The sequence below is a fragment of the Struthio camelus genome, chromosome 1 (genome assembly GCF_040807025.1).
Source record: "Struthio camelus isolate bStrCam1 chromosome 1, bStrCam1.hap1, whole genome shotgun sequence".
NCBI classification, from domain to species: Eukaryota; Metazoa; Chordata; class Aves; order Struthioniformes; family Struthionidae; genus Struthio; species Struthio camelus.
In genome coordinates this window covers 126,414,091-126,438,799 of record NC_090942.1, presented here as the reverse complement: position 1 = coordinate 126,438,799, position 24,709 = coordinate 126,414,091, and the positions used below count along the sequence as shown (strand labels likewise).

The 24,709-nt window shown below is 42.4% G+C and overlaps 1 protein-coding gene across 3 annotated transcripts in view; it reads right to left on the bottom strand.

Moving 5' to 3' along the window:
- Positions 1-24,709, bottom strand: part of LOC104147126 (uncharacterized) — a 221,630-nt gene that overhangs the window by 57,219 nt on the left and 139,702 nt on the right. The window contains exons 9-11 of one of the 3 annotated variants that reach the window (XM_068915648.1): positions 23,571-23,644; positions 22,194-22,282; positions 14,364-20,861 (exon numbers count right to left, since the gene is read on the bottom strand). The exons of the other annotated variants lie outside the window; for them this stretch is intronic. Coding sequence (XP_068771749.1) covers positions 20,834-20,861; positions 22,194-22,282; positions 23,571-23,644 — 191 coding nt within the window. The 3' untranslated portion in view covers positions 14,364-20,833. Of the gene's footprint in view, positions 1-14,363; positions 20,862-22,193; positions 22,283-23,570; positions 23,645-24,709 lie in introns of those variants that run through there. 3 annotated transcript variants of the gene reach the window in all.

Genomic DNA, 24,709 nt, shown 5'->3' with positions numbered 1-24,709 from the left:
CTAAATTGGTTCCACTTTCACTGTATCTATATCAAGTTGGGTTGTAAACACTTATCTTTCTTATTCTGAAGTCCTTCTCAGAATCTGTTCTACTCAGGCTTAACTTGTTAGACTTAGAATAGGATATTCGGAAGATCCTAAAGGCTTTTGAGCCAACCCAGTGGAATAAAGGTGCCTCATCATGAATATTCTTCTGAAAATTTTATCTCAAGACATGAACTTTTCAGATTCATCTAATATTTTTAAGATGCATTTTTTAAGCTTAAGTATCATTGATTATGCTTTTTTTACAATTATTGAAAAAATACAATATGTCAGTTACAAATATATGAATGACTATTTACACAAGCATTTTAGAAGTTTCCACTATAAAATAACTATGTGCCAATGCAATACTTATTTGCATTCAATAGTTAAGCAAAAGCAGCTAATCCGACCTTTGCCTGCAAAAGGGGTAATACTTAGTTCATCAAAGAACATTGTATTGCTTCTTCGTGGAAAAATTAAATAATTAAACTATAGTCAGTTTAGAGCAGGGATTGTCATTACTTTTACTTGCTATACATATTCTGGTAGTGCCCAAAGCATCCCTATGTTTAGTTCTTCATAGGCTTATAATGAAATAAAATTAGTCCCAGAAGACGAAAAGCACCCAGACCTCCACCAAAGCCTCTAGGAGCTGCCACAGCACAAATAATAAATAGACCTAGAATGCAGACACCGATCTGAATGTAAAGCTTGACAAATCCTTTTAGTTCATGCATGGATGTATTTTAGGATGAAGAGACTCCAGATAAATCCTTTGTGCATTTTCACAAATGCAAAGTGGTTCAAAAACTTAGATCTGAGTTTTCCGTGTTAGGTCCATTTCTAGTTGGAACATTCTGTGGAAATTATAATAGGGAAGAAAAAAAATCTATACATATATATATGTGTGTGTGTGTGTGTGTGTGTGTGTGTGTGTGTGTGTGTGTGTATACACACATGTATATGCATACATACACACATACACACCAATATTGTAGCATATTTTCTCTCCTGTGTGCATTAAGCAGTTGTTTTGAGTGCACAAGTGTGGTAAGGATCCTTGAATAGCTGTAATACTGTTTGCTGACATTTTAGATATACATCTGCATTCAATGTGCAGAAGTGAATTCCCAAGCATGAGGAAAGTCACAAGGAAAACATTTTATTTGTCATAATATAGGAGCACATATATTCTAGTATGTCCAAGGAAGAGGTACTTACACTGGAAGCAACCCAGCAGGTCTCATGTTATTCAGTTTTATCAGGCACACAGTAACCTGGTTCAGTATATAGAGTATTTTGCACATATTTTGTACAGGTTGTTATCTACAAATAACCAGATATTGATTTTGCTTTTGCATAAAAATCCCTCCAAATATCTGGAGCAATCCAACTGAAAATTAGATGTCAGATACCTTTTTAGAATTTTTCTGATGTTTCTCTTTTTTATCATTTTTCAAGAGCAAGGATGCTATACTAGGAAACGTAAGTGTCAATAAAATATAGAGGTGGTTTAATTAACAATATGGATATTGCTTTTTTGGAAATGTATCTAGATTCACACCCTGGTATCTCTCCTGAAGTTGTATGAGTCACAGAAGAAGCCACGTGGAGCCGAGGGGTGGGACAGGAGCTATTTATCAAGAATATTTTTTAAAAGCTACATTGCGGAAAGGAACAGAAGACAAAATATCCATTCATTTAATCATCTTTGATCATTTGCAGGCTTTATTTATTTGATATTTGCAGGCTTATATAAGTGTAGGTACACTTATAAAACTGGAGAGTGTGCAGACTTGGTACCAGACAGAAAGGCTCTTTCCTCAGGGATCAGTTTGGTTAAATTCATAGGAGGGGAAAAATAATTGTTTAAAGCTAAAATCAGTGTGATGCTGTTTATGTTTAGGCTGAAGCTGAAATCTAGTTTGCTACGTCTGTAAATTGAATGTGTCTTGGGGCTCACAAACCCAACAGCGATATATTTGCAGCCGGGGTAGAAAAGACCTATTGAGCATATAAAAATTGGTAACTTCCACTAGGGTGTCTGGTACCACCTAGTAGAATTGAATAGCACATAATATCACTGCCATCAGTGCTTCAGCAGAATCTTTCAAAAAGACAAAACCTCTAGAAACTTAGTTATTTCCTAATAAATTCTGCAGGCTTTTGAGTGGCTTTTGTACAAAGCTATTGGTCTAAATTATGTTAATCTTCTTCACAGGGCAGTGATAAGCAACTTTATGACTGCCAGAGCAAAATAAGAAAATAATGGGACAAATTCTCTGTGGGCATAAATCAGTGTAATACCCTTGAAGCCAACACACAGCAGACAGTTTCATTCACTATCCAGCATGTTCTAAAACTGGGAGAGAATGTAAAAAGTCTTCTTTTTGTGCTAAGATTAAACTCTGCAAATTTGCCATGGAAACCATTTCTTTCTTCATTTTTTTATCCTTTTTACAGCTGAGTAACAGTGACTCGTTCAGACATGGGAGGTGTGAACATTGTGCTTTGGGCCAGGGGTTTCAGGGAGGTGGGCTAAAGGGAGAAATTATGAGCGGGGGGGCAGAGGGAGGAATAAATTAATTTACCAGAATGAGTTACCACATCTTGGAGCTCCCGGAGTTGAGAGTTAGCGAAGGGCAGATGCTTCTAACAGTTGGCGAATTAAAGTATGGAGGCAGTCCTTCCACAGAAACCGAGAAATAGTTCTGAAAAACAGGGAGGCCGGGGATGACCCACTTAAGAGAGAGCGTGCATGCATGTGCAGCTGGGAGGGGGAGCACGACAGGCAGGAGACGAAGCTCTCGCAGCCGTGTGAGCTGACTCACCCGGCAAGTCTGATAACAGTAACGCGGCGCGAGCGCTTACAACAGCATCCAAGGCGGCAGAAAACCCTGCGAAAATAACTCGGGGAGGAAATCAGGCCAACGCCCCGCGATGAGGAGGAAGGGCTAGGATGAAGGGTATTGAGGGTGCCTCCCTCACACCACCCCAGGGGGATGTGGAGGAAGGTGCTGAGCTGCTGTGAGCAGCCTGTGGGGCCACTCACTGCCCCACCGCAGCCTGGCCTCTTTTTTGAGAAGAAAATCGACTTTTGCGGCAGGCCTGGACTGTTCTTTCATGAGTGTAGGTTTTATTTCCTTGCTTAAATTTAACCGTTGTGGAGTATCTCCAGGGTAACTCAAAGGTATCTCAAAGAGTAACCTTTTAATTTAGAAAAGCAAAGAGGAGGGTTTGGGGTGAACACAAAAGGAGAGGTTGCCACCGTAAGTAAGTTTGGTTCCCCATTGGTTTGCATTGTATATGGTTTTACTTACATTTCATCAGCAAATGAAGTTTCCATTTTGCACTGGATGCAAACCTCGAATTCGCCCCTCCCTTTTTTAATTCAGCCAGGCCTTGTGAATTTTATCTGGCTTACAGAATTGCTGGAATCAAAATAGTTCTGCCCCCGTACCTGTCCACTGACAGAATTTTTGGGTCCATCTATCTCTGTTCCCCATTACTTGGTGATCAGGTTTTTTTCCTCTGTTCCTCTCAGATGGACTTCCCATGTCCTTTTCTACTGATGGAGCATTTCATCACCCTTCTCTTGGCATAATGTCATGTCTGTTTGATTGTACTCAACACAAGGAGTTTTTTATGGTACCTCATCAACCACACTGAATTTTTAGAATGATTTGTTCCTTCCCACTTCTTTTACTCACTCCACAGTAGACTTGTTCATGACAGAAATGAGACAGTTCAAGGCTGATTAGACACTGTAGCAGCCTAGCACAAAATTGCATCTTTCTGCCCTGCTGTGTTCTTAATACACTACCTTACAGAGTTCCACAGTCCTCAAATGTTCACCTGTTTTTCTGGAGGATGCCCACAAAGTAGCTAGAAATTCAGGGCAAGTCTTCTGTTCTTACTTGGACACAACCTCCGCCAGACTTCAGGAATAGAAAGATTTAATCAATGTCTAAAAGATTCACAAAATTCAGTTTTTGTATGTTAGCATGTCCACATTTACTTCTCGTTTTATCTGTTTATAACCCTGTTGTGTCCAGGAGCCCAAGTCATAGGTCCAGATCTTGTTTCGATGACCTCTGTAAACAGAAATATATATCCTGCACCACTCATCTGGTTTTGGGCATTAGAAGCCATGTGCAGGAATATGCCTTTCTCTCCACTGAGTAATATAGGTACTTCAGATCACATGCTGGGCGCTGCAGAGCGCCTTGATGCCAAAGTCAGATGTTTAGATCCTATAAGCTGCCTTCATATATTCCTCTCCCAAAGCATTATCGTTCTTATAGTTGCCTGCACTTAACTGCTATATTATTTTTCAGTATTGTTTTACATTTAACATTCTTGCACAAGAGTCTGTAAAATATATAAATGAATAAAAGCAATTTTTCCACAGTGAAATCTAAAACAAACAAAGGCCTCCACACAAACCACCCAAAACATCAGCTCTGAAGTTCAGGCAGTCCCCTCTCTTGCAAGTGGACTGTTGCTGTTCCAATGAAGCTTTCAGGTTCATCGAGCTGTTTGTTCCAGCCCTTCATCACTCTGATTACTACTAATGTGCTTTGCACTGGTGTTAAATATTGCATATCTACCTCTGTGAGCTCTGGACAGCATTGAAATGACTGCTGATTCAGGATGTAATGGGGATTTTTTTTTTCCAGGTCACTAAATATGCACTTTGGTTTCAGCTCGCAGACTGGTGATGTTGAAAGACCAACTTTGTACTTGCAACCCTGAATAGGAAAGTCAGTGTGTTATCTAAAAGGAGCAGAAAACAGGGTACCAGGAGATAAAGCACTATTCAGGCTTTCATTCAGTAAACTTCTGAAAGATTCACTTGCGTTTGGAGTCTCCCAGTTGGCATCTGGGATGCTCAGCATTTCAGTTTTGTCGACCTTTTTGATCTGATGAGGTTAGGAATCAAAATTACATAAACAAAAATGAGTTTGATTAGTTTTCTCCTTCTGAGACTTTTATAAAAGATTCTTGTACCCAGGCACCTGCTGACTGACTTTAACTGTCTTACAGTAGTAATGTAATGACTGTGATGGCCACTGGATATAAGCAGGGTAAGGTTTATAGGAAGATGTAATATGCTTTCACAGATCAACTGATAAAGGTGTATGCTTATATAGGTATATATACATATACATACTCCAGAAATATTCAAAAGGCAAGTTTTCATGAGATCTCTGCCCTCCAGTTTGCTACAGGTTTGTCAAACCCAAATGCTCACATGCAGTATTTGGAAAACCACTAACTTACTCAAACCCAGCAAGAATGTTGCATCGTGGGGAAATTTCCAGCTAGTCCTAGTGACAAGCTCACCAACGTGTCTCTGTAGAGGGCTTGGTGTGACAGTAGAGTGTCTCCCGGTCTGTCAGGATATTTTATCCGCCCAGAGCCACAGTGAAGTAGTGAAATGCTCTTAGATTACCTTTATGTTTGTAGGGCTAAGGCGTGGTGATACTGCACTCCCAAAGTCACATGTGACACCTGGGGCAAAACTGAGGAGCATATCCATGTCTTTGAAGGCCTTGACTAGAGTCCTAACTACTGGAGCATCCTTCTGCCTAAATAATCTTGTTTCCATAATGCTTCATGAGAAATGTAAATTTGTGGAAACTGCCTTATTTCTGTGCTGCCTCAGCTTTCTGTGCAGTAGCACCAGATGCCAAAAGGAAGCGAGAAGAAAGTGTGAACCCAAACCTGCTTCACAACAGCGAGGAAAGAGAGCAAATTGCTGTTGCAGTCTTGTGTGCAGAGGCAGCTTCAGTCTCGAGGACAGTAGCTAGAGCTAGCTGAGCTAAGCAAAGACCGCATAATTGTCTGTATGACACTCTCATTTTCTGTAACGCTACTCAAACCTTCCCGGAAAGTGTGACAGTCCTCTCATAATGGTATGGCAGAATATATATATCATGGGTATTCTGAACCTCTTTCTTTGGTTAATACGGAAAGCAAAAACACCCATCACTCATTCCTCATTTCCCTTTTGTTGTGAGGGATGCTGGAAAAAAATACAAATAGAACGAAGAAAGCCAGAGGTCTCTAGCTGGTTTTTTTTTTTAATTGCTGTTGCTGCTGTTATTCTGAATGACCATTTCTGAGTTGTTAGTCTCCTAATTTCACCATTAATTTTGTTGGCAGTATTTCTATCAGTATGCTTAGGCACAATGTGTTGCAAACCACAAAGAGTAACACTGAGAATCAAAAACAGGTGGATGAAACCGAGTAGGCTATGAACAGGCTAAGGCACATAATAGCACAGTCTTCTCTCAGGTGAAAGCCTCCTGTGTAGGCTGCCACAAGGTATGTTTTGAGGAGGAAAAGCTAACGGATTTACTGACTTTGGCAGCTTTGCTTTCCTTATGTGTAAGTATCAGGGGAAAAAGCAGAAGTACTTGGTCTGGGTACAGAAGTATGAACAGAGGGGGAACTGACCCTTTTGATGAGCTCCTAGGTCAGATAACTAGGTCAAAGCTGAAAAGCAAAGCCTTGTGAAAGTAAGAAAAACACGTCTGACATGGAGGAAGAAGAGGAGCCAATAACACTAAGAGATGAAGGAAATTAAGACAATTCTCTTACTGGCTACTTTCTGAACCTGGGCACCACCACCTTGCAAGCACTGATGGTAGAAAGGAACAGTCAAGGCAGGAGGTGACCAGAAAATCGGTGATATTCTGGCAGAGCTACTGAAGAAAGGTATTTGCTCCTTGGAGATTTCACACAGTAAGAAATTATTCAAACTGTATATAGAGACAAAAGGAAACATTTTTTGCACCTCTTTCCATCTGTGTAATCACTGATAATTGGCTGCGATTTAAAATCAGAAAGTAGAGTAGAGAGAAAAGTGAGGTTTTGGTATGTTTGAGGACATTGTTATTTTAAAATAGTTTGCCTGAAATCTTGTAAAAATACGTGAAGAGCTGGTTTTCATTATCCTAGGGTGGTGGGGGGGATGGGGGTAGTTTCGTGTATTTTAACAGGATGTTCTAACAAAATCTATGCGGACAGTACTGGCGCATGATACAATATTTCTCACCTAGGAGCAGTGGGATTTAAAATCATTGGCTTTGGTGCTAAAAGATGAGCACCTTCCACTTGAAACAAAGGAATAGCTCATGTTAGCTGTAGTAAATGTTCATATTGGCCATTTCCTGGATCATGACAAAGACGCATACAGTGCTAAGCAGGTTACAGTAGGGTTCTGGTTGCTTTATGTTGTTCACTACCTGACACAAGGTTGGCATTTGTGCAACATAAGATGCTTAAGATGATTAATGAATTATTACCGATAAATATTTTTGATTATAGTCATTCTAAAAAAGCCATTAGTAATAATGATTTAAAATTGCCTCAGGGAATATATTTACCATAAGAAACTTTTTTGTACTCCTCATCTAATAGAAACAGAATTTCCTGCAGTGGATAAAGGTGTTTAGTCACCTGAACTGCAGATTTCAGGTTTCTGTGCCTGTTATGGCATAGACGTAGCACCCAAAATTATTGTCAAGACTGATACGACGGGGTAAAATCTATTAATTCCCCATCCCTTGTTTAACGTTTTTCTTTGATTATATTCCAAAATCAGATTACTAGCTGTAAATTCTTCTGGTATCCAATATGTGTAAAGGAAATCCTCTACATTAATCTTTCCTTCCTTGTGCGCTAGAAGTCTTGCAGCTCAAGACCAACATAACATCACACCCTCCGTGTCCGTGCACTAATTTTGTGCACGTGTTTAAGCAATATTTTTGCTTACTCTAATAAGTCTATCATATGCTGAAGTTTTTGAAATAGCCTTGAGTTCCCATCATGCTGTGCTTCACGTGGTATTTGTTTGGCTTACTGAGAGCAGAATTGCCCCAACTTGCTTAGAGTCTGGGAACTGCTCCCAAATAGCTGAGACAGGGGGAGGACCTCATCAAAGTACAGACAACTTTGCATAGACGACCTCTTTTGATTTTAACCTATGTAAGATAACATTTTGACTTTTTTTTCTATTTGAAGAATAAAGGAAAAAGCAGATGAAAGAACACATGAGACACAGATCCAAAAATGGACAGGCATTCATTCTAGGAAAAAAGGAGCTTATATTTCATATGCTCCTTACTTTCAGCCTGTGCAGAATACTTCACGATCCAGAAATTTCTGTTTTCGGAGAGTGTTCATGGAGCAGGGTTTTTAACATTGAAAATTGCCCAAGATTGTTGGTATTTTGCTGTTAACTCGTTTTTATCTAGGGGCAAAATGTCTGAACCAAAAAAAAGAGGGTGATGTTACTGAGCACAAAGGTAGGAGTAAGAAAAATAAGCAAATATAGTTTTAATCTCTGAAGGAAAAATACAAAAAACTCTCTATGTTTACTTTTACAGAAATTGATTTTTTTTCAGAAAAGTAAAATTTTAGGTTTTACTTTGAATTACTATTCCATAATGAAATGCTATTATATGATAACATATGATATTATGATAAATTATATTGCATTTACTGTGCATTTAAGACTTCATTTCTTTTTACAATAATTGTGTTTATGCTTCCTCATTTGCACAGTTAGAAATAAAAGTGTGCCAATTAAATACTATTTTTTTCAAGGACATATAGACACATTTTCTTAACTTTTCATACTGAATAGTCTACATAATAGAGTTAAGGTGATTTATATCAGTAGAAAAACTGACGCCTAAAGACGTGTTGGCATCTTATGTCATTTCTTGAATGGTAGCAAAAATTGTTTAGATTGGAATAAAACCTCTTAAAATACTATCTGTACACTAGAAAAGAGAACATGATTTAACTAATCTATAGAATGATGTTAAATTATCATTTCATTTTTTGGTGCAATGATGTTAACATCAATGCTTACCTATCGGTGTAGGAAAGATTTATTTCTCTCTACCAGTCACACCCACAACCTTGAAGAAGTAAAGCTAAAGCCATAATTCCAATAGGTTATTATGCATTTGCAGTGCTTTAAAAATCTGGAAGAATAGTTATTTATTTTTATTGTTAGGTTATAGAGTATTTTACACTTCCCTATTTTCTCAGTCACTATTTCAATGTCACATCTGCAGAAGTTTTACAAGCTATTAAGGAATCAAGGAACACAGATGAAGACACATTTTCTTTAGGTGATATTCTAAAATATTTAAAATTGTGTGGTAAGGAGGACTGAACTGTTTTATCAAAGCTCTAACAAAAAATACCATAGTATCGATATTTTCAGGTAAAATTCTAAAAATCAGTTCAGTGCTTGCAGTACTTCCTCTTGTTGGCTAAAAGAAGATGCTCTGTGCTACAACAGCAGCACTCTTCAAAACTGTTCTGCATTTGTCGTTCAAATTCATTTTTGTTCCAGGTTACAAATTCTTCCTTTTTCAGAAGAACTATATTAAGCTCCAATTCTGCAAACTCTTAAACTACTGTCAATAATTTCAGACTCTGAGCTTTAAATACTTCTTATGGAAAAGAATTAGTGGTTGAGTCTCACCTGCAAGCATAAGTGCGTGGGTGCAAAATACAGTATCAAGTATTTTATTGTTTCACGATTATAAATTGAATTCATATTCTACAGATTTGATTAAAAATTAGGGTTTCTGATAGAGTTATTTTGGCTCAATTAGTGCTATGAAAAAATAGTTTCAGGAGAAAGTTGGAGGGCATTTCAATTTTATGTTTCCTTTTTTTAGCATGGCAGTATTTAAGAAAAAAACCTGCAAAGGAGTAGGCAAAATCACGTCTTGCAAATGCATCCTGTGATGGAAATTCTTCTAGAAATCCCTCCTCTATAAGCCAGGAATATATTCTGGTGTCATATTTGTACAAAATTTCATTAGATGTAATTGTAGATACAATTATTAAAAATAGCTGATGTAGAGGAAAGAGCTCATTGAAAGAGCACTAACAGAGTAACAAATATCTAAATGGTGAAAAAATATCAGATGGGGCAAGCATATCCAAAAACTGATTGCATATTAAAAAAAAAACCAATAACACTTTTTCCCCGTTCAATGAAATCTTAGGCATCTATTCTCCATGGGTTTTGTTGTGTGAGCTTTTTCTTCCTTTTTTGATTTGTTTTGCAATTTTATTACGAGTATTTTAAGGAGAGTGTTCATTTATTACTCAGTCAGCTTCCCCAGATCCCCTTCAGATTTTTGAGTTTGATTTTTTTTTTTTTTAAGTTGCTGCCAATGCTGAATTCTTTGGCCTTACGGACATTTTTCACAGACAGAGCGCGAGCTGATCTGCTGGGTTTTCTAACCTGTTCTGGAGCTCTCAGTGAAGAAGCTACACTGCTTGCAACAACAACAACAACAACTATAACCTGCGTTTTATAGTGCTTTTAGTCCATTTCAGTCCAGACCTCAAACCTCTCACTGGACAAGCCAGTGGCGTTTTCCCATTTTACAGCTGAAGGACCCAAGGTGAAGTGGCTTGGCCAAGGCCACGCACAGGGTGCTGCAGAGCCGGCAATGGAGCACAGCTCTCCCGCAGCCCTGGCAGGGATTGCTTTCTTAGACTTCCTCGCTCAGTAGATATTTAGTGGTTATACAAGATCCACCTGGTGCAAATGCAGTGTGAGTCTAATACGCATGTCTGCTTCACCTCAGAACATGACCAGAATGATTTTTTCTTTCTTTTTTTTCTTTCTTTCTTTCTTTTTTCTTTTTAATTGGAAAATGGCTAAAAGTCTTTCCTGACCTTTTTATCTTCCGGGCAATGGCGCTGCCTTTCTAGTAATAACAGGCTTTTGGGAGTATTTTGTCTGCACTAGCAGCAGAACTGCTGTTTTTTACTCAGTTTAGTGTCTTCAATTACAGTGAAGCACAAAAGACATCTATAAAAATCAAACCCATTTCCCTGCTTAAAATCAGACACAATGCTGCAGCTTATTGCTGCTTGCGGTTTACATTATGTTTTCCATTTTTTTGTTGAAACTGTGTCCGCGGTGATTGTGGGAGAACATTTGCTAACAGTGAAGGTGAAGGACCCTCACTGAAGTGGCAGGAACAATGTACTTCATCAACGAGCATGTTAAGTTTGTTTGGCTTGGATGTTTACTGATTTCTCGGCTAAGAGCTTCAGCTCCTAACAATGTCCTGCACTGCCAAGCCGTCCATGAAGAAGGGCATCATCCTTGAAGGCGATGCTAATGGGAAGCCGCAGAGGTGCAGAGCTAATTTTAATTTCCTAGGAGGTCTTAATTTCTCCCTTTTGGATGGATGGTGCTGGTGACACTACTTTCGCATCCGTGTTCTCCGTGTGGTTTACAGAGCTTCTGAGAGGTCACTTAAAATCCATGACTTTCCCAGGCGGAAATAAGGATTAATGGCATGGGTTAAAAAGAAAAAAGATCCTGTTGGTACCTCAGGGAGGATCAAAGCAGCTACAGTTTCAGGGGACTCACTAGGATGGTTCGTGATATCATCACCCTTCACCTTTGCTCATTCACATCTAGAAAAGCTGCTGCTTTAGAATTTCCAAATTTTCAACTTCCAAATGTGAAATTTGGTCAGATTTTACAGCCCTTGGCCCTCCTTTCCCTCCTCAGAGTCCTGGAGCCAGGATCTTCTGGCCAGGGTCTCCCCCTGCCTCCAGCCCCCCGGCCTGGCGCTGCTCCAGCACCCAAGTATGAGCTGCGCCAAGCACCCTCTGGCTGGGACACCGAGGCAGGAGCTCTGCAGGGCAAATAGCCCTCGGCGGTGTAGCAAGAACAGGGTGTAACTGCCCATCCACCTGGTACTGATTGGCCCTATACATGGGCCAAATTCACCATGAGGGAAGGGGTTATGAATTCATTCCCACCAATAAGCAGTGAATTGACTATAAATCTGCAGCCCTAGCTCCACTGATGTTTACTCTGAGTAGTCTGCTGGGTGATAATCTGCAAAGATGATAGTTGTTTTTTTTTCACTCACATCTTGTTTTCTTCCATGAATTCCACATTACCTCTTGTGTTTTACCTTCCCTGGCAAAACCATTTCTCCTCATGACACGTAACTCTCCCTGAGGGCCAGTTATATAACATATTGCTGTTCAGTGTTTATACAGCCCTAAATCTTGATCCCCTGTAGAGAGCACATTGTGTATCCTACTGGCAGCAAACAAAAGCAGCTTCCTATACAAATACGCAAGTCTTACTTCTGTGCTTGCATGTTTAGGCAAACACCCTTCTGCATTTTGGGACCCAAAGGAAGAACGCTGTCAATACCCACATTCCCCGTGATGAGTGGCTCTCAGCAGCAAAAAACCACCATCCACCCAACAAGGATAAAAGAGTCTGCTTTGCTAATTTGTGTCATATATACATCTTTCACACTTCTTTGCTAGTTTGTGTCATATATACATCTTTCACACTTCAAGCAGCCATGCCATTTTAAATGCAAACAGCTCTTCCAGATAGCAGCATCATAGTTGTTTTAAAGACAAATATATTTGTTTTCTCTTTAAATGAATGTATTCATACTGGGCGTTCATGGAGGGGCTCCCTCTTTTTCAGGAGGCTCCTTAGGTTTCAGCTTTTGAGATGGAGTAACACTTTCTTTCAAAAACAGACAAAAATCCCACCTTCCAAAAATTCAATTTCTAGCTGATATGAGTGCTTGACACTTCTCCCGTTGTGGGTAAGGTGTAGGTGTTCTTGCGGGGGGGGGGGGGGGGAAGTTATGAATATCTACTTTCCTCATTATCTCCTCTTCTGTGTGCCTGGATGATTTGTGCCTTCCCCTCTGCTGCCTCCAGCCTTCCCCTACACATAAGATTTTATGTAGCTGCGCTGCAGTTTGCTTATTACAGGCAATGGACTCAGTCTCAGCAATTAAGCCAGGGCTCTAGCCCACAGAGCTCTGGACGTTGAGGTGGGTTGGGGTGTGGGGTTATTTGGGTGAGGAGCTGCAACATGCCTTGGCTTCGCCCCCTCAGACGAGACTGTCCCCACTGGGGTCCCCCTGAGCCCCTGGCTGCCTGAGCACTGAGTGCATCAGCTGCTGAGCACATCAGCTTGACCTGATGAAGGCTCATCGTAAGGTTTCCTGCTGCTTCCTCCAATTGTCCAGGGCCAGCACAAGGGAAAAGGGGGTTTCTGAGCTCAGGGGCCATGGGTGTCAGGCAGGAACATGAGGCTTTCTGAGTGACGTGGTGATTGATGTGCACTCAACATCAGTGTCACAGAAGGGAGGAAGGTCCAGCTTTGAGGTTGGGTTGGCAGATTAGCTGGTGGGAGAGAAAGGAGAAATGGTCCAGACTGTCTGGATAGAGGTTTGCTCGGGGGATTTTCTAAGTGAGCAGAAGCTGGGTTGTGCAGAGGTGAAAGAGCTTGAGAAAGTTCTGTTCGCCAAGGGGAAGGCCAGGGCTGGCAAGGACGAGTGTAAAGGAAATAATTAATCCTTAACGAACGTGTGAGTGGGAGGCATAAGGGGATGGCTGAGGAGGGATGGAGCAATACCAGAGAGGGAGAGGTTGGGAACTGAATGAAACAGCAAAAGAGTTGCAGGGAGTAAAAACAAAACAAAACAAACCTTTCTCTTGCCATTGCTGCAGATTGCTCCACATTTTTCATACCCTGTCAAACTAAAACACTCCCTGTAACAGCCTCCAGCTCCTCGCCTGCCTTCCAGCTCATATCCAACAGTAATATTTCCCAAACTGTGAGGTGCTCCCCCTCTTGAGGTGGAAGGGAGCGCACAGCCCACAAAGGCAGCCAGAGAGGCCTGAAGCATGTGAGTGCTTGACTGGGAGCACGGGGAACAGAGGTGTGGGAACGGGCTAGGGGAAGAGTCTGCACTCCTTACACCTCTGAGCCCAAGACGGGAAAGAGTACTTTTTATTCAGTGAAGATCTCTTGCTGCCCCAGCCCAACGCTGTGTGAGCTCCCGCAACCTCATTCAGGCTCCCTGTCCCTGAAACCAAGTCTGTCCCTTACAGAAAAAATTCCCAACAGTTTATCTTTATTCTCTAGCCACAAAGGAACATGTTAGAAACCATACCTACCATTTTGATATACACAGTTAAAGATCCTTTATGACCAGCCCAGTCGCTAGATCCGCCAACGCCTGTGCCGTGTTGAGGACTGTCATGAGGACACAGAGCACCAACAGCCTTTGAGCCTTACAGCTGTGATGGTGCCCCGGCTCCCTGAGCACATACGTGTAAGCAGAGCGCCCTCCCGCTCCACCTGCCCCAGACCCGGTTGCTCCACTGCTGGGCACCCTCGCGTGAAAGTGACATTGGCTCTCCTGGATATCTCTGAAGGGGGTCCACATTCAAATTGTAATCCCCCCGCTAGAGCCCATGTTATAATATTAGTCATTAGCTCAATAGCCTCTCTTTTATTTTTGTACCTTTGTGCTACAAACATCTTACATGATTCACTGTGATGGGAGTATGAGATTGCTAAATTCCCGCGATACACTGTAAAGCTGTCTTCCTCTACCTGAGAACACTGGAAGCTGTTAAACACATCAAAGGTGTCAGACCCAATTACTGTCAGGAACAAGATCTGCATCCTTTTTCAATAGTATTCATTGTTTACAGACACAGAGTAAAATATGGTTTACATTTCTCCCTGTTGTCTCCCATATTTGTAGAGTGTCAGATACGATAGAGCATTCAGTCACTCTATTTTCCACTTCTTTTTTTCCTCCTCTTTAAATTTTGCTTATCATCCCTGATATTGTGCGGTGTTTGGTGGCTTTTATGGGACCACAGCACTTGAGAAACATCTTCTTCATTCAGTACCTGCTTCCAGCTGCCTCTGTTCAAAAGAAAATTGGCTTCTTCCATCCCTTCGTGGACTGTGCACCTCTAGCCCTAAAAATATGTAAAGGGGTCGCTACCTTTGCTGTGGATGTTACTCGCACTTGCCTACACTGCCGAGGCACTTGGAGAGGAACAGCAATCTGCAGACCAGTAGCTTACTGTAGGAGTCCACTGCCGTTTTGCGGTGTACTACAGAGGAAGTTGCATTGCTTCACACAACTAAAATCTGTCTGGAGGAGAAAAAAAAAAAAAAGACTTTGCAAAAGTACTGTTGGGAACAAACCCAGAATAGGAAATCAACTAACTCTGTTCCACTGCTGATTTTTTTAAAATATATTTATAAAATTTGCACAGAACCGTGCGTGATCTCCCACCTGCTAATTACAGATTTCTTATGTGGGCGGGATGCAGATCTCAGTTATATCAGCGTTAATCTGGAGAAACTGCACTGATTGAGTTTACCGCAAAGGTTAATTTTTGTTGTTTGGTTGGGTTTTTTTGCTGTCCGTCTTAAGTGTCATTATAAAGGGACAGTTTGCTTGTGGATTTAGGGTTTTTTCAGTACATTTAAGAGAATGCCAAATATCCCATAGTAAACAACTGCAATGAAGGTCTGGAGTTGAGCTGCAAACTGGCAAAAAGCCTTCTTTTACATTTGCTGCAAGTTTCGGGTAAGCTGGTAACACAGAAGAACTCGGGGGCACGCAGTATGGCAAGATCTCTAGGATCAGTTCACCCAAAGGCAACTCTAAGGCGTTTCCATTTGCAGGGGGCTCGCTTCCCCGAAGACACTGGAGTGCTATGCAGGCACAGCACCCTCCTGCTCCCGTGTGTTGGGATGCTGGGCTTGGTGCTGGCATGGGCACAGGCACACTGAGCCCAGGAGGAAAACGAAAATGCAAAAAGAGTCAGAAGGTTATCATGTTCTGGCTGGGACAGACACCACTGTCCCCAGTATGAGAGGTACCCCTGAGTTCACCTTTCCCCCAGATTAAATATGATTATATTTTCAATTACCAATTCTACTAGGCTTTTTTTTCTTTTTTTCTTTTTTCTTTTTCTTTTCTGTCATGCAATAGATAAAAGCCAAGTAGAAGGGAAAGACTTCTCAAAGCCAAAACTGAAGGCCTACGGTATTTTGTTACAGTCCTGAGTGTGTCTTAGGCAATTTCTGCCACAGGTTCCCTGTTTTTAAAATGGACGTTATAACGCTTAACCAGGTCAAAACGCTGTGAGGAGCTTGCGTGGAAAGCGCTTTAAGGCATGCGCAATAGATGATAGCTTTTATATTTGCCTCAGGAAGTGTCCATATGTTGTCCGCTGAATATGTCTCAGCACTGCGCAGCTCCGGCCTCAGAAGAAAATTAAGAGTGAAGACCTTGTTTCTGATTGTGACTGACCCAAGATTTCTGCTGGCATTTTGAAGCGCCTGATGTGAAGTTCCATTTCGACTCAATCCAGCAGCAAAGGGCACGCTCGGATTGAGACCTTCGAAGCGTCACTCGCGCAAACGTAAAAGAAAACGAAACAACATAAAACAAAATAAAATCCCAGTGGGAATCCCTCTCCCCTCATCGCTGCGCAGAGATGTTATTACTGCCACTGCCACGTGTGCGTAGGAAGCGGGGGCCGAGGGTGCCCGCGCAGGGGCACGGTGTGGGCAGGCGGGCGCACAGGTGATATGTAAAGCTAGAACAGCAGAGGGGACCGGGGCTTGCTGGGGGCGAGGGGAGAGCCTGGAAACGCCGTGCCCCCAGCGCGCCTTTCTGCCGTGCTCAGCCACCCGACCAGCCTCGTGCAGGGAAGGGAAAGGGGAGAAAGCTTAAAATCTCACCCGGATGTCCCTGGATATTTGAGCTGGCTAAAAAATAGTTTCCTTAGAGGGCTTCCAGTGAAATATTTGGAAAGTTCATTTCAATTATCAGATGCAGAAATACAAATTCAAATATCTGGGCTAACGTGGGCACAGTACCTCTAACCTCAGGCTTTCCGATATCGTGAGATTAACTCAGATTCACAAAAATAAATAACAAAAAAACCCATGGATTTTTGATCTTCTAAAGTATAGTCAGGCCTTACTTTCTTGCTTTTCTTTGTGTGAAAGCTAAACACTTAAGTGTGTGAAAAGGGAGGCGGGGGAAAACTCTCAAAACTCCAGGGCCAGGGCTGTGAGACCTCCCCAACAGTTGCAAGGCTCATGTTAAACCTGAGAGGTGGCAGGAGCGTTTCTTTGATGTGACATTGAGATAGAGGGGAAAGCGGTTGCCAGGGTGACACTGAAAATAGAGCGTGGCCTACTCTATTTCCACCGCGAGAGAGGTTCTCGTGGATAGCTTCAACAAGCGAGGAGCGCTGTCTAAAGTGGAGATTAATGTGCTGTTGTTGCAAACATATGCACTGGTGGTGGTGTGCGTGGGAGAGCCCCAAAATGAAGGAGAAGGCTTTCAGCGTTTTGATCCCGAGTGCAGATTCCCGATTTTTGGATTTGGCAAAGAGAGGAAAGAGAAGCTTTTGTCCTCGCTGTTCACCCAGCACACTTCTGCACCCTGCACACCTATGCCATCTCTGAGCAACTGAAACTTTTTAGGGTTCCAAAGTGAAAATGGATTTCAAATCCTAAATCTGCAGAAACATTCTGTTAACCATACGCAATCTTGAGCAATTTAGGTAGTTTAAATATACCACATACATACAAATTTTCTTTGGAGCCTTTCCCCTTGGCAGCCTTGCTACTAAGGCTTTTTATATTTCAAATGAAATCAGAGTGAAGGCTTTCCTTCTTTTTATCTGTTTGTCTATTTGTTTGTTTTAGTGAAAATCTTGAGGTATATTTTCTTCTTAAAAGCTATTTCGCTACTCCATGGCTTTTAGCATTGCATTTTTCGAAATTCCTTAGAAAGTGGGCTGTTCTGCCTCCGAGGTGATTTACACGGAGAAGAATGTTAAAGAATTACAGATGACTATTGCTAACGTACCTGCGTAACATTAAAATCAGGTTAATTGCTTATGTTTCACTGGAAGTTATGGATTGCTGCAGAGCTTAGGACTGCAGCAGATACTGCTACAGCAGGGGGGTTTTATTGATAGTTAAATAGGAGTAGAAGTTGTCTGTGTTCAGAGGGGACCTCTTTGAGGGAGGACAGAACATTTCTCAAAGCTTCATATTTTCCCAAAGGGATTTTTCTAGCAGACCATGCCTGCTGTTCAAAGGAAATACTCTCTGTATGAGCAAATGAATGAAAAAGTTAGCTTTACAATAGACACCCTATTAAACTCTAAGGGGGCTGAAGTTAAGGAGTCCAGCTCCATGTGTTTTAGGAAAGCTAATAAAAACCAGAAAATTATCTGTGGTGCTTTGCAAGGCAACATACGTATAGGCAGCTGCAGACCCCGCAGAGCGGAGCACTGAAGAATTGCAACTAGCAAGTGATACAGCAAAATCCAAAGTAGTGAATCTGTACAGATTTAATTGACAAATTTAAAAGTCAATTTGTTATACTGTCTCTCTCTCTCTCTCCCACTCATTTTCTTTTCAAGTTTCAAGTGAGGTTTCAAGTGGCGAAATAGGGATTCAGCCTCCCCCTCTTAGCAAACCAGGGACTGGGAATACTACGTACACGTGTGGAGAGGATGTCACCGCTATTGGCAACTGTTTGTGCTAGAGCTGAAGCGGCGTGTGGCGAGCTGCGGCACGGACCGCAACCGCCCTGCTTGCAGCCCACGGCCTGGCCCAGGCGTTTGCTCTCTGGCTCTGGGTTGGACAGACAGAGGGTAGGGAACGAATCCGTTTCTCCAGTCCCTGCCCTGTTTCTTCCACAAAACCAGCCATCTCAGGCCCTGTGATGGTTGCTCAGCGGAGGAAAAGAGAACATGCTGCCAGTTGAAGCTGGAGGGTGATATTTTGGTACTTTCTCTCAGCCTTTATGTGCGCTCATGTGTATGTGAGTATGGAGAAGGAAGGTTTTCTCAGTCGGATCTGTCAGCACCATAGATATTCCTATAATAAAGACTCGTGTTAATCACATGAGACATGTTGACTGGTTTATTGTACCATAATTGCTGCTCTTGCAGGACATCCACCCACTCGACCGAGAACAGAAGCTCCAGGCTTTCCTCAGATTATAGGAACTTTTAGCAGCTGATTTTTACAATATTTGTTAGTGCTGACTAACAGGGGATAGGTCAAAATTCCCTTCCCTGACCCAAACTCAGCCAGATTTTGCTAGGAAACTGCAGCAAACACTAAGTAAAGGAATCCCTGAACACAAGACTCAACACTGCAATCAGAAAGACTGTCCATCTCTCCTAATGAGGCTTTATTTAACCAGTGGTAATGGGCTGAGAGAACTGGAGCAAACAGGTCAGCTGAACAACCTGGTGCTACAATATCTGCCATGAATTTCCCCCGCTAAAATGGATCTCCTCCTGAAAGGGCTAATTCAGGAATGTTCCTCTTAAGTTTTATGGCTAATTTGTGAACAGTGGGTGAAAAGACCACAGGACGTGGACTGAGGACAGGTTATGTGATAAATCCACAGTCAGACAGATTCACACAGTGGAGTTTAATGAGAAAACACCTGAACTGGCTCAGGAATCAGCAGGGTCAGTACAGCTACCTGTTTCAGTGCTTATGAGCTAATTAACCCTTTCTGATGCTGTAATTTTATGATCACAATAAACTGGAATTAGCCAGGACTTCTGTCAAGAGAAACGATGCTCTCCAGGCCTGACTGCTAGTTTTCTGCCTGCTGCCACCTCCTTCCTTAGGCACCAGCATTTGTGCAGTGACCTGGATCGGGGCCATGAGCAGATTTAAAATTAAGCGTGTGGTCAAGCTAGTTTTGATTTGGTCACATCTGCAATCTGCTTTGGTGCAAGGGTTCATGTCAACACAGACAAAAGGACAGTGTTGGGGGAAGGAAGAGGCAGCCAGGGAATGGCGGCACTGCCTCTTTGCGGGAAGTGTCTGTGAAATTGTGACCTGAGGAAGGACTTACCGCTGCTGACTCAGTGCTGTACAAGCACAGCGCTGCACAGACATGGCTGTACAGCTTTCAAGATCTGAATCTGTCATCCTCATGCAGAGGTGTATTAAATCTCTCTCTCTCAGAGAAAGATCTGTGGGCCACTTCATTTCTAGTGCTGCTTTGCCCCAGCATCATTAGTTACTTTTGTATCTGGTCTCAGGTAAAGCTCAGTTATAAGCTCACACCCATGAATCCCATTTATATATATACATCAAGTAGGGTTGTTAATTTACATTTTCTTATAAAACATAAAGATTGCATTAGAGAAGGGTTTTGCCCTGAGTTCAGACATTGCTTTCCAATAAAGACAGTGTCTGCATCTTATTTATTTTTTGAGCCAATAAAACCTGCATCCGACCATCCCCGAAGAAATATTTGTGCTTTTAACATGGACAGGACAGACGGTGGTCTGGTAAAAGGAAGACCTGAACTATCTTGCTGATTAAAGACAAAGAAATCTCTTTGGGGGAAAAAAAAATCTGAACAAATCTCCAAAGATGGATCTTGACTGCATTGGGAAAATGGAGTCCCCAAGACCTAGACTTCCTTTGGTGTAGACAGCATAATGGTTGCATAAGAGTGTTCAGCTAGAAGAGTAGGAAGGAAAAAGCCTCTGTGGATTTCTAATGGCTTTGTGTGGTGGGTCTGTCTGAGCTTTGATGCTTTCCATTATCACTTTATAAATACCTCATCAGCATTGCATTGCTTCACCGTATCCAAAGATAACAAGTTTTGCTCTCATTTCAGCAGTATGATCTTCCTCTTGGAGGAAGTAGTGTCTTCTAGTGGTTACCATCTGCCAGAAAATTTCTCCAGCATAAAGCAAAGCAGTGGGGAGGATGTGTCAATTCCACGAGTCCCAAAGGAGCTGGGGAGATCGGATGTAGTGGCTTGGCATGGCGCATAGGTAAAGATTTCACTAGTGGTCTCTGTTGTACCTAAGTGGATGTATCCTGAACATTTGTGCACCAGGGTCTGAAGGACAGCCACTTCCTGCACTAGTGAACCACAGCAGAAGTACCCTTCCTGTAAGATATCGCAGAAACAAGGAGCTTAGCACATCAGAGTTGTGATAAGATAAACAAACAAACAATTTCTTCTGAAATGTGAACCTGGTTCAAATCACTTCATACTTTGGATGGCAAGGCTCAAGGTTCTTTCATTTATCCCAGTTAATTCTCCTTAGGATGCTATTGACTAAAATGCGCAGCAGCAGTAACAGATTCTTAGATACCATGGTGATGGGTGCTATAGAAAATCTTGCATAGCTATGGAAACCACAGTTGCATTTATCCATCAGAACTAAATATCTGGCAGCTCGTGTCTATCCTTCATGTACTGGAAGATCATGAAAAAAATACTTGTATCTGGCATTATATTTCACAGCTTTCTTTTTACTTGGCAACGCACGCTTATCTCTATTTGATAATAATAATGGTACATGTATTTTTAGACTAACATTATGTGATGGTAATTCTACTGCTATCCAATGTAACATAAGCTGAAAAAAACACCCTTTAAAGAGAAGAACTGAGGAAATCAGATCAGATTTAACTTGGTGGCAGGTAGACAGGATTTATCGCAGAATTTACATAAACACTTTTTTCATAAAAATAAAGAAATCCACAGAAAATACGGTCTCGGTCTAGATTGTTCAGTCCTCAGCTCTCGTGTGCAAACAATCCTCCTAATTGTCTGAGTTTGCTATGCAGAAGTGTAAGAACAGAATACGCACTATCTACCATGTCTTTGTAACCGACAGAAATGAGAACAGGACTGAGAGCAAGGAATTTTCAGAGCTCCCCTCACGGCTCTGACAATGGCTGTATCATTAGGAACAAGTAACTTTCCCTCTCTGTTCTGCTTACTCATCTCCACAATTAAGGCAAGAACATAAAGCTATAGATATCTGTATTAAAAGAAAAAAATGTTGAATGTGGGTGATAGTCACCTTTCACTAGCTGAGTTGCAGTAATTGGCTGCATTCAAAGCTATGGGTAAAAGTGAAATAAACTGCATTAGTGTCATAGCACCTTGTCCTTCCACTTGTCCTGTTTGCATACTGGCAAGCAGCTCAGCGCGCGTTCCCAGGCAGTCACCACGGCTGAGCTTGTGGGCAGTGTATTGCTGGCTTGGTCATTCATGCTGGGTGAAAATGCCCCAAAATCACAGAGTCCCTGAGCCATACCATGCCCTTGGGGCCAAGGGCAAAACCATGGCCCCAAGTGAAATCTGTGACAAACTTTTTATAGATTTAGTCATGTTCCTTACTGCCCTGCAGGCTTTCTGGGTAGGCCCAGGGTCACCAGGAAATATTTCTTCCTCTCCGGCTCCCACACTGTCAGCTCCCAAGCTCACCTGGGAAGCAGAGTCATACTAAGTGGAGACCTTGGATACTGCAGAGAAATATGCAGAGCTGTTGGTCTTTGTATGCGTGGTTCAGAACCCTATGGAGAAGGATTTCTAGGTGAAATGCCGTTGTTAGATAATTATCTTGAAATTACTCAGAACCTATTCAATAAAAAAGATTTATTAAGAAAAAAATCCCACATAGATAACAAGAATTGCAAAGGTCTATAAAGACATGGCTGACAAGACAAATGAAAGCAAATTGCACTTAGTTTTCTTTCAAGGAGATCAAACTCAAAGGGCCTCCTTGGCAAAACATGCTAACTTTTATTTACACTGTGTTCCTTTGGTGCCACCTACAGTTTTCTTTCAGATTCAAATCTTGCTACCCCCTCCCTAAAGGCTCTTGGTCCCTAACTCTATTTAAGAGGCAGTTCAGCACCTCTTTCCACGGGTCATTCCACAGGCTATACTCTCCGTAAAGGATGGTGCCTTTTCAGTTAACCAGCTGCTCTCCGACGTACTTGGCTGAACTCTTAGCAAATCATTTATGTAGCAAGGAGTAAAAGTTTCACCTTTCTCCATTTCATCTTTTTCTGATGAGTCAGCAAATCTCATCATGAAACTGTTTAGTACATAAATTTGATTGCATCTCAACACAAAATGGATAACAATTCTTGCTACTAACCTAGAAGAGAGATTCATAGATACAGCTTGCTATTGGTCCCTGATGGAGACCAAACATACTCAATGATATTGGGTTTGAGGTCGCTGGATATCGGCCCCTAGTTTCAAGGCATGCCATGATGGTATGAATGGCAGAAAAGGACCCAGAATTTTAAGTCTCTGTATTTTTCTCTAGAAGTGATTACAGGCTAAGTCAATTCCTGAGGGCAAGGAGTAACCTGTCCTTTTTGACAAACCCATCTGTGGTTACTGCTTCCAAATGTAGCCCCTAATAATGATTTCATTCAGATTCTACTATGGCTTCTGGCAGATGTAGAAAAAATATTAAAATAAAATTGTACAGCTACCTATTCATCTTTGTTGAGGAAAATCCTCAGTTATAGGTAGGAGCAGTGCAGATCATGTGTCTTTCACAGCTTGAAATCCTGGCAAAAAGGAACTTGAGGAATTTCAGCTATTCCACATGACACCAGACTTGCCTTGCTACTTCCTTCGGAGCAATCTGCCCCCAAAAAGGAAAATCTGAAGTAGCGTGCCAGTTGTACAGAGACGGCTTTTTGCAACCAAGCGCTACCTATTATTTACAGGACAATGCCAGCTTTCCTAGCCATTTTTCCAGTTAAGCACCACCTACAGACAATAAAGAATTCCCGAGCATCTTTGTTTCCTCTGGGAAAATAGCATAAGCAGGATACCGACTACTTTTGTTTTCTCCGCAGATATATCTGCCTCCAAAAAAGTGGCCATTCTGGTCCAAATCCAACAGGTTTGGCCTGCAAAGTAAACAGAAAAAGTCTCACAGCTTGAAACATTTCATTTTGCTGCTCCCCACCCCCCCCCCCACTGGAGACTCAACAGGGATCGAGTGCAGCCAGAGGTGAGAGAGGTCCCTGGCTTGGTGCCAGCTGCCATTTTCTCCTGAAAAATTCAGAAATTCACCTGCCTTGATTTGCTAGTACAAAGTAGTAGAAGAGTAAGAAATCTGCATTAGATAAGAGGAGGGAGAGGCTGCAAAAGCGAGCCAGAAACGGGACCGACTACTGGGGGATAGGGAAGAACTAGGGCCAAGAGGTGGGGAAAAGATATGTCAAAAATAGGGAGGAATGACGCACGGCAGCAACCTTTCCCCGAGTGACAAGTCTCCTCCCCAAAAAGGGGCTAGTTATAGCCCTCTCTGGAATTATTTCCCCCAGCAAATTAATTTTAAAGCAATTTTAAAGCAAAACCCCTTTCGGCTAGATTTCCCTTAAGTCAAAAACATCCATTTAGGAAACTACCCACCACCTAATCCCCTCTACCCGGTCAGATTCAGTAGTTACCGTGGGTCGGAGCCAATTTTTTAAAGGCTTGTGTCTGCCTCCTTGCTATGTTGCCAGGTGCTGTCTCAAAGCCACTGAACCAGACAAATCCGCACTTGTTCCTCTCTCCTTGACATTTCCTCGACACCCCCTCTCCGGCGGGCCGCGGGGCCGGCCGCGGCACGGGCGAGAGGAGACGGGGGTCGGCCGGCACGACGGCCCCTCGGGGCGGCACCCTCGCCGGACCCCCTCCCCTCCCCTCCCTCCCGGATTCAATGCCTGCCCCCCCCCCCCCCCGGCCCCAAAAAGCCCAGCGGGGCACGTGCCCGGGGACCTGCCCCCGCTGCTTTGGCCCTTGCCGCCTCCTTCTGCTCGCCTGGCGCCGCCGGGGAGCCCCGTTTTTGCAGGGGGTGGGGTGAGCCCTGCTCTCCTTTCTGCTTCCCTCGCTGGTGTCACTGATGAACCAGCCCCAGAGAGAAACAAAGAAGCATCTCAAATATTTGGCAACCTGGAGCTCAATCTGCAAAAGATGTTATTTCT